Here is a 10,427-nt window from a genome sequence, read left to right as displayed (position 1 = left end):
TGTCTAACTCTGATTTCATCTGATTTCTCCCTACCTCTCTGTCTAACTCTGATTTCATCTGATTTCTACCTACCTCTCTGTCTAACTCTGATTTCATCTGATTTCTCCCTACCTCTCTGTCTATCTCTGATTTCATCTGGTTGCCCCTACGTCTCCGTCTAGCTAAAGAGAGATACTTTTTTTCATTCGACCATATGAATATTTTTGTCTGTGATTTAGTTGCTTGACAAGTCCTAAAACTTCAGAAGGACAAAAAAAAACTTGATTTTAAATGATGATGTTTTTTGTGCCCTTGAGGTCAAAATTGACCCCCCTGTTGGCGCTTTTAGGGTTAAACAGACAGCTGGTCCCAGAACTGTGCCTATATATACTCTTCTTCATATGTCTCCTCTCTGGCTTGACAATCTCAGTCACTCATCGCTCCGTCTTGCAACGCTCTCTTCCTTCTAGGTGAGATTCCTCCCATTCCTATCTTCTATCTCCTGTCTGCTCTCTTGGTTTCAACTCTGCATTCAGTAGAGATTCAGTGTCACTGTGATTTATAGTCTGCCATTTTTCTATTAGCTGACTGTAATTATCACACAACGTAAATAGATGCTACTCACTGAAAAATGTGTAATTGGTATTAATTGACAAGAATTTACACATAAGAAAAACCTAAAACATCTTGGTGTTTATAGTAGAAGAAGAAGATGCTGTGCCTTGTCTACTTTGACAGAGGGTTGTTGTTTCAACACTTGGGATCAGGATGCTGACTAGTTGGTTGTCTGTCCTAACATTCAACTGGCATGTGTGCATTAACATGGCATCCGTCCATCTATATGAATAATAATAATATATGCCATTTAGCAGACGCTTTTATCCAAAGCGACTTACAGTCATGTGTGCATACATTCTATCGTATGGGTGGTCCATGGCATCCGGGATCGAACCCACTACCCTGGCGTTACAAAGCGCCATGCTCTACCAACTGAGCTAGCTACAGAAGGACCATCTCACGGAGACAGATATGTTACTGTGATAGGAAGGCTTTGTGTTTTAAGGAGTTTTTTTCTTTTTTTCTTTTAATAAAATGGTTCAAATGATTCTCTAACTCTGACTTCACAAGATAGGTAGAGGTTTTAGGAGAAATAGCCAAGATGTTATTCTTATAGTTTTACTGTTGAACTGAATATTGGTTTGGAGTTATTGATCTAATGAATGGCATGATATTTTATACCACTTTACATGTGAATATAGTTTCAAGACTTCCTGGTATTTATCCAGTCTAACTGACGTAACTGATTGATTCATTGAAGACAGATTTTCTTTATCACTCTAAACCTTTATGTATATATTTTTTAGACATTTTTGAAGCGACAGACAAACTTGTTTTCCACTCAGAGATGTCAGAAACACTTTCTAAGTCAAACATTTAAAAGATAGAAGACAAACCCAGCCAGTAGACTAAGTGTCCAGACTACATGGTCTATGTCTGTTAGATAGAGCCAGCAGCCCAGCCAGTACACTAAGTGTCCAGACTACATGGTCTATGTCTGTTAGATAGAGCCAGCAGCCCAGCCAGTACACTAAGTGTCCAGACTACATGGTCTATGTCTGTTAGATAGAGCCAGCAGCCCAGCCAGTACACTAAGTGTCCAGACTACATGGTCTATGTCTGTTAGATAGAGCCAGCAGCCCAGCCAGTACACTAAGTGTCCAGACTACATGGTCTATGTCTGTTAGATAGAGCCAGCAGCCCAGCCAGTACACTAAGTGTCCAGACTACATGGTCTATGTCTGTTAGACAGAGCCAGCAGCCCAGCCAGTACACTAAGTGTCCAGACTACATGGTCTATGTCTGTTAGATGGAGCCAGCACCCTGTCTTGGGACACTTTAAGGAAAGTCCACAGGAGACGAGCAGAGGGAGTTCTCAGCTGTTGTGGTTTCGGGTGTTAGTCAGCTACCCCCATCACCACCACCACACAGGAACTATGCACAAATAGACCCATGATACAAGACAACTGCCTTACCACACCCTGTCTAAATGTAGAGATGTGTTGTGCCCCTCTAACCCTGAGGCCTGTACTTTATAATGTAGAGATGTGTTGTGCCCCTCTAACCCTGGGCCTGTACTTTATAATGTAGAGATGTGTTGTGCCCAGCCTAACCCTGAGGCCTGTACTTTATAATGTAGAGATGTGTTGTGCCCCAGCTAACCCTGAGGCCTGTACTTTATAATGTAGACTATGTGTTGTGCCCCTCTAACCCTGAGGCCTGTACTTTATAATGTAGACTATGTGTTATGCCCCTCTAACCCTGAGGCCTGTACTTTATAATGTAGAGATGTGTGTGCCCCTCTAACCCTGAGGCCTGTACTTTATAATGTAGAGATGTGTTGTGCCCCTCTAACCCTGAGGCCTGTACTTTATAATGTAGAGATGTGTTGTGCCCCTCTAACCCTGAGGCCTGTACTTTATAATGTAGAGATGTGATGTGCCCCTCTAACCCTGAGGCCTGTACTTTATAATGTAGAGATGTGTTGTGCCCCTCTAACCCTGAGGCCTGTACTTTATAATGTAGAGATGTGTTGTGCCCCTCTAACCCTGAGGCCTGTACTTTATAATGTAGAGATGTGTTGTGCCCCTCTAACCCTGAGGCCTGTACTTTATAATGTAGAGATGTGTTGTGCCCCTCTAACCCTGAGGCCTGTACTTTATAATGTAGAGATGTGTTGTGCCCCTCTAACCCTGAGGCCTGTACTTTATAATGTAGAGATGTGTTGTGCCCCTCTAACCCTGAGGCCTGTACTTTATAATGTAGAGATGTGATGTGCCCCTCTAACCCTGAGGCCTGTACTTTATAATGTAGAGATGTGTTGTGCCCCTCTAACCCTGAGGCCTGTCTTTATAATGTAGAGATGTGTTGTGCCCCTCTAACCCTGAGGCCTGTACTTTATAATGTAGAGATGTGTTGTGCCCCTCTAACCCTGAGGCCTGTACTTTATAATGTAGAGATGTGTTGTGCCCCTCTAACCCTGAGGCCTGTACTTTATAATGTAGAGATGTGTTGTGCCCCTCTAACCCTGAGGCCTGTACTTTATAATGTAGAGATGTGTTGTGCCCCTCTAACCCTGAGGCCTGTACTTTATAATGTAGAGATGTGTTGTGCCCCTCTAACCCTGAGGCCTGTACTTTATAATGTAGAGATGTGTTGTGCCCCTCTAACCCTGAGGCCTGTACTTTATAATGTAGAGATGTGTTGTGCCCCTCTAACCCTGAGGCCTGTACTTTATAATGTAGAGATGTGTTGTGCCCCTCTAACCCTGAGGCCTGTACTTTATAATGTAGAGATGTGTTGTGCCCTCTAACCCTGAGGCCTGTACTTTATAATGTAGAGATGTGTTGTGCCCCTAACCCTGAGGCCTGTACTTTATAATGTAGAGATGTGTTGTGCCCCTCTAACCCTGAGGCCTGTACTTTATAATGTAGAGATGTGTTGTGCCCCTCTAACCCTGAGGCCTGTACTTTATAATGTAGAGATGTGTTGTGCCCCTCTAACCCTGAGGCCTGTACTTTATAATGTAGAGATGTGTTGTGCCCCTCTAACCCTGAGGCCTGTACTTTATAATGTAGAGATGTGTTGTGCCCCTCTAACCCTGAGGCCTGTACTTTATAATGTAGAGATGTGATGTGCCCCTCTAACCCTGAGGCCTGTACTTTATAATGTAGAGATGTGATGTGCCCCTCTAACCCTGAGGCCTGTACTTTATAATGTAGAGATGTGTTGTGCCCCTCTAACCCTGAGGCCTGTACTTTATAATGTAGAGATGTGTTGTGCCCCTCTAACCCTGAGGCCTGTACTTTATAATGTAGAGATGTGTTGTGCCCCTCTAACCCTGAGGCCTGTACTTTATAATGTAGAGATGTGTTGTGCCCCTCTAACCCTGAGGCCTGTACTTTATAATGTAGAGATGTGTTGTGCCCCTCTAACCCTGAGGCCTGTACTTTATAATGTAGAGATGTGTTGTGCCCCTCTAACCCTGAGGCCTGTACTTTATAATGTAGAGATGTGTTGTGCCCCTCTAACCCTGAGGCCTGGACTTTATAATGTAGAGATGTGTTGTGCCCCTCTAACCCTGAGGCCTGTACTTTATGATGTAGAGATGTGTTGTGCCCCTCTAACCCTGAGGCCTGTACTTTATAATGTAGAGATGTGTTGTGCCCCTCTAACCCTGAGGCCTGTACTTTATAATGTAGAGATGTGTTGTGCCCCTCTAACCCTGAGGCCTGTACTTTATAATGTAGAGATGTGTTGTGCCCCTCTAACCCTGAGGCCTGTACTTTATAATGTAGAGATGTGTTGTGCCCCTCTAACCCTGAGGCCTGTACTTTATAATGTAGAGATGTGTTGTGCCCCTCTAACCCTGAGGCCTGTACTTTATAATGTAGAGATGTGTTGTGCCCCTCTAACCCTGAGGCCTGTACTTTATAATGTAGAGATGTGTTGTGCCCCTCTAACCCTGAGGCCTGTACTTTATAATGTAGAGATGTGTTGTGCCCCTCTAACCCTGAGGCCTGTACTTTATAATGTAGAGATGTGTTGTGCCCCTCTAACCCTGAGGCCTGTACTTTATGATGTAGAGATGTGTTGTGCCCCTCTAACCCTGAGGCCTGTACTTTATAATGTAGAGATGTGTTGTGCCCCTCTAACCCTGAGGCCTGTACTTTATAATGTAGAGATGTGTTGTGCCCCTCTAACCCTGAGGCCTGTACTTTATAATGTAGAGATGTGTTGTGCCCCTCTAACCCTGAGGCCTGTACTTTATAATGTAGAGATGTGTTGTGCCCCTTTAACCCTGAGGCCTGTACTTTATAATGTAGAGATGTGTTGTGCCCCTCTAACCCTGAGGCCTGTACTTTATAATGTAGAGATGTGTTGTGCCCCTCTAACCCTGAGGCCTGTACTTTATAATGTAGAGATGTGTTGTGCCCCTCTAACCCTGAGGCCTGTACTTTATAATGTAGAGATGTGTTGTGCCCCTCTAACCCTGAGGCCTGTACTTTATAATGTAGAGATGTGTTGTGCCCCTCTAACCCTGAGGCCTGTACTTTATAATGTAGAGATGTGTTGTGCCCCTCTAACCCTGAGGCCTGTACTTTATAATGTAGAGATGTGTTGTGCCCCTCTAACCCTGAGGCCTGTACTTTATAATGTAGAGATGTGTTGTGCCCCTCTAACCCTGAGGCCTGTACTTTATAATGTAGAGATGTGTTGTGCCCCTCTAACCCTGAGGCCTGTACTTTATAATGTAGAGATGTGTTGTGCCCCTCTAACCCTGAGGCCTGTACTTTATAATGTAGAGATGTGTTGTGCCCTCTAACCCTGAGGCCTGTACTTTATAATGTAGAGATGTGTTGTGCCCCTCTAACCCTGAGGCCTGTACTTTATAATGTAGAGATGTGTTGTGCCCCTCTAACCCTGAGGCCTGTACTTTATAATGTAGAGATGTGTTGTGCCCCTCTAACCCTGAGGCCTGTACTTTATAATGTAGAGATGTGTTGTGCCCCTCTAACCCTGAGGCCTGTACTTTATAATGTAGAGATGTGTTGTGCCCCTCTAACCCTGAGGCCTGTACTTTATGATGTAGAGATGTGTTGTGCCCCTCTAACCCTGAGGCCTGTACTTTATGATGTAGAGATGTGTTGTGCCCCTCTAACCCTGAGGATTGTGTGTTAAAATGAATCATTTCCACAAACTGTGGACTATAATGGTACATTGAGTTACATTGAGTTAAATGCCATAACTCTCATATCTTCACACGCTGACAACTTATTCACATCTCTCTTCAAAAGGAAGTGATTTCAACCACCGGTCAAGATGTCAGAGTACGTACTGATTCTGTTTGACTACAATTACAGCTCTCTCAACATGTTCATTTTGTTCACTTCTAAGAATCAATAATTCCATATGTTCTACATGTCTACTTTTGGTGATCTTCAGGAGCATTCAGTACATCAACTGTATAATCTGTGGTTTTCATCCCAAGCTCTTAAAGCTGTGTATCTCAACTCATGTTTTTCCTCCTCCCCCCCCCCCCCATCTAATCTTCTCTGAAGTAAGAAGATGTCGTCGAGTCGCAGGCAACATCTGAAGGTAAGGAGGAGGACTAGACGCACAACAACGCGTCATAATATCCCGTTAGGACTGAGTCCACATGAACATTTTTTTTTTTTTAAGGATTCTAGATTTTATATATCAATTATCAAATGTAAAAAAAAAAATAGAATTCAAGATTTCAAAACATAAATACATAAATAAAACATAAATACATGTTTTCCTCTTTTCCTCTTTAATCCAAATAGTCAAATTATTGACAAAATGTCCATGTAAACAACTACATTTCTGATCAACTGGCTAACCATTGTGTCTGGGTACACGAACCCCCTGTGTCATTACCCCCAGAGCTTGATGCTCCAGATTGCCCAGGGGTTCATAGAGGCTGAGGCCATCCAGGCAGAGGAGGACAAAAACAGCTACATGGATGAGAATGTCCCCTCCTTCTCCGTCCCTGAATCCATGCAGGAACTCCAGGTATGAAGAGCGGTAGCTGTTGACCAACCTATGGAGAGCTACTGTGTGTGCAGGTTTTTGCTCCAGACCCACTACAACATAACTGATTCAGCAGCTGACGAGCTCCATCAGGGGTGTTAAAGTAAGGGTGGAACAAAATCAAGCTGGATTGTAGCTTTCTAGGATATTCAGTTATATCATTTATATAATTTCACAAATATGTCCTATTTTCTTTAAATGTACTTGCTTACATTATCTCTCGCTCTCTCCTCTCTCTCTCTCTCTCTCTCTCTCTCTCTCGCTCTCTCGCTCTCTCCTCTCTCTCTCTCTCTCTCTAGGATCTGTGTAAGAAGCTCCACCAGCAGATTGATGCAGTGGATGAACAGAGATATGACACGCAAAGCAAAGTAGCCAAGTCTGATAAGGAGGTGCAGTTACATTCCTGGACAGATGGTGATTCTTCAGTATAAAGGGGGAATTTCACTGACGAGCATCTCTCTCTCTCTCTCTCTCTCTCTCTCTCTCTCTCTCTCTCTCTCTCTCTCTCTCTCTCTCTCTCTCTCTCTCTCTCTCTCTCTCTCTCTCTCTCTCTCTCTCTCTCTCTCTCTCTCTCTCTCTCTCTCTCTCTCTCTCTCTCTCTCTGTCTCTCTCTCTCTCTCTCTCTCTCTCTCTCTCTCTCTCTCTCTCTCTCTCTCTCTCTGTCTCTCTCTCTCTCTCTCTCTCTCTCTCTCTGTCTCTCTCTGTCTCTCTGTCTCTCTCTGTCTCTGTCTCTGTCTCTCTCTGTTCAGATTGAGGATCTGAAGATAAAACTACAAGACCTGAAGGGCAAGTTCAGGAAGCCCGTCCTGAAGAAAGTCCGCATGTCTGCTGATGCTATGCTCCAGGCTCTGCTGGGCTCCAAACACAAGGTGTCCATGGACCTGAGGGCCAACCTGAAGCAAGTCAAGAAGGAGGTCAAGGAGGAGGTAGGGTTGCTTCTATTTTACTGAGTAGGGTTGGAATGTGTCCAAGAGGCCCCATGCTAGACAGACTGCCTTACACAATTTTGAATATCAGGGTTCCCAACCACCTTATAACCTCATTCAAACTCCTCTCCTCTCCTCTCCTCTCCTCTCCTCTCCCCTCCTCTCCTCTCCTCTCCTCTCCTCTCCTCTCCTCTCCTCTCCTCTCCTCTCCTCTCCTCTCCTCTCCTCTCCTCTCCTCTCCTCTCCTCTCCTCTCCTCTCCTCTCCTCTTCCTCTTCCTCTTCCTCTTCCTCTCCCTTCTCTAACTCCACAGGTGAAAGATGCAGCTGACTGGCGTAAGAACATAGAGGACAAGGCTGGCATGGACGGTAGAAAGAAGATGTTTGAGTCTGACCCTTAAGACCCTTTAACAAGACCCCTAATATGTGTATTTGTGTTCATATGTCTCATCTGATAACATCCTTCATTTTAATCTACATTCTCCTCCTGTCATTTGTATTTACACTGCTCTGTCTAATAAAAGAAAATACTTCAATATATTTTTTTTTTTTTTTATAATGGGGGAAATGGACAAATTGTAAAATGTAAGCATGCGTGACTGTGAGTCAGTGGAGGCTCCTCAGAGGAGGAAGTGAAGGACCATCCTCCTCGGTCAATTTCATAAAAATAAAATAGCGAAACATTAAAAAAGTTATCCTTTGTAGATAAAACTATACTAAATATATTCACTATTATATTCAATTTCATAAATTCACGTCACCAAATAATTGATTAAAACACATTGTTTGCATTGAAGTTCTACAGTAGCCTCAGCAGCGCTCTGAAGGGTAGCACCATGGTGTAGCCGGAGGACAGCTAGCTTCCATCCTCCTCTGGGTACATTGACTTCAATACAAAACCTCGGAGGCTCACGGTTCTCACCCCCTTCCATAGACTTACACAGCAATTATGACAACTTCCACAGAAAGTCCTCCAACCTATCAGAGCTCTTGCAGATTGAACTGACATGTTGTCCACCCAATCAAAGGATCAGAGAATGAATCTAGTACTGAAAGCATAAGCTACAACTCGTTAGCACTGTAGTACATCAAATCTAGTGAGTAGTTGACTCAAAGATAGAGCAAGACAATAGTTGAACAGTTATGAACTAATTGATTTCTTCAAAAATCAAGGAGGAGCAAGAGAGAGAGAGAGAGAGAGAGATAGATATATTTCTTATTTTATTTAACTTTCAGTTACTTAGCTAGCGAATGCAGCTAGCTAGTTTAGCCTACTCAAATCCTGCTCAAACAGAGAAGGATGCTATGTTACTTGGCTGGCTATGGCTATCCAACAACGGAACTCTTCCAAGTCAAGGTTAGCGTTTGGTTTGATTCATTTATTGTCACCGTGGCCTGCCAGTGTAAGTGCTAAACTGCTTGCTGCTAACTGTATACTGTACTGCATGATTGTAGCGGGTTTACTAAAGTGTTAGCTTCTAGAAGCTATGTTGTTGACTTGACGTTAGCTAATATGGTGATAAGGATTTAGGCTGTGTGTAGCTGTTAGCGGTTATGATATGAAGGTTTGGCTTGGAAAGGTTTTTTTCGTCTGGTCACAGACAGCTGACGTGTTGTGCACTGAAGGCTACAAGTAAAGGGAAAGGTGAGACGAGGAGAGTACGTAGATGCCAGAAGGAATTATACAACAATCTGGCTGCTATGAAAAGTGTGTGCCTTTTACTGAGGAGTGGCTTCTGTCTGGCCCAACCATAAAGGCCTGATTGGTGGAGTTCTGCAGAGATGGTTGTCCTTCTGGAAGGTTCTCCCATCTCCACAGAGGAACTCTGGAGCTCTGTCAGAGTGACCATCGGGATCCTGGTCACCTCCCTGACCAAGGCCCTTCTCCCCGATTGTTCAGTTTGGCAGTGAGGCCAGCTCTAGGAAGAGTCTTGGTGGTCCCAAACTTCTTCCATATAAGAATGATGGAGACCACTGTGTTCTTGGGAATCTTCAATGCTGCAGAAATGTTTTGGTTCCCTTTCCCAGATCTGTGCCTCGATACAATCCTGTCTCGGAGCTCTACAGACAATTCCTTCGACATCATGGCTTGATTCTTTGTTCTGACATGCACTGTCAACTGTGGGACCTTATATAGACAGCTGTGTGACTTTCCCAAATCATGTCCAATCAATTGAATTTACCACAGGTGGACTCCAATAAAGTTGTAGAAACATCACAAGGATGATCAATGGAAACAGGATGCACCTAAGGTAAATGTTGAGTCTGATAGCAAAGGGTCTGAATACTTATGTTAATAAGGTATTTCAGTTTTTTGTTATCAATACATTTGCAAGTTTTTTTTCTTCACTTTGTCATTATGGGGTATTGTGATGTCATTATGGGGTATTGTGATGTCATTATGGGTTATTGTGATGTCATTATGGGGTATTATGATGTCATTATGGGGTATTGTGTGTATATTGATAAGGATGTTGTATTTATTTAATCCATTTTAGAATAAGGCTGTAACTCAACAAAATGTGGAAAAAGTTGAGGGGTCTGAATACTTTCCCAACAAACTGTATATTATAGTAAAAGAAAACTACAAAAATTAAAAACATTTTAATAAATTCATGGGGCCAAATTATGATGTAATTATGACATTGTAGGTTTCCGTAATATAAATAACCCATAATCCATTGTGCTTTTCCTCCACTAGATGGTATAACGCACACACACACACACACACACACACACACACACACACACACACACACACACACACACACACACACACACACACACACACACACACACACACACACACACACACACACACACAACAAACAGACACAGACTGGGGGATTCTTCTGAGACACTGGGGGATACCTCTGAGACCCTGGGGGTTCCTCTGAGACACTGGGGGTTC

The 10,427-nt window shown here is 43.4% G+C and overlaps 1 protein-coding gene across 1 annotated transcript; it reads left to right on the top strand.

The window, feature by feature from the left end:
- The first annotated feature begins 261 nt into the window (after window positions 1-261).
- Window positions 262-8,330, top strand: LOC124019881 (troponin I, fast skeletal muscle-like). The gene is made up of 7 exons (XM_046335323.1): window positions 262-450; window positions 5,836-5,868; window positions 6,100-6,136; window positions 6,446-6,574; window positions 6,892-6,981; window positions 7,342-7,518; window positions 7,831-8,330. Exons 2-7 carry the CDS (start codon window positions 5,861-5,863, stop codon window positions 7,915-7,917), a joined length of 528 nt encoding a protein of 175 aa, XP_046191279.1. The 5' UTR covers window positions 262-450; window positions 5,836-5,860; the 3' UTR covers window positions 7,918-8,330.
- Window positions 8,331-10,427: the final 2,097 nt, after the last annotated feature.

Source organism: Oncorhynchus gorbuscha, unplaced genomic scaffold (assembly GCF_021184085.1).
Source record: "Oncorhynchus gorbuscha isolate QuinsamMale2020 ecotype Even-year unplaced genomic scaffold, OgorEven_v1.0 Un_scaffold_714, whole genome shotgun sequence".
NCBI classification, from domain to species: Eukaryota; Metazoa; Chordata; class Actinopteri; order Salmoniformes; family Salmonidae; genus Oncorhynchus; species Oncorhynchus gorbuscha.
The sequence above is the reverse complement of the archived record's forward strand: the minus strand, read 5'-3'. Positions and strand labels throughout refer to the sequence as shown.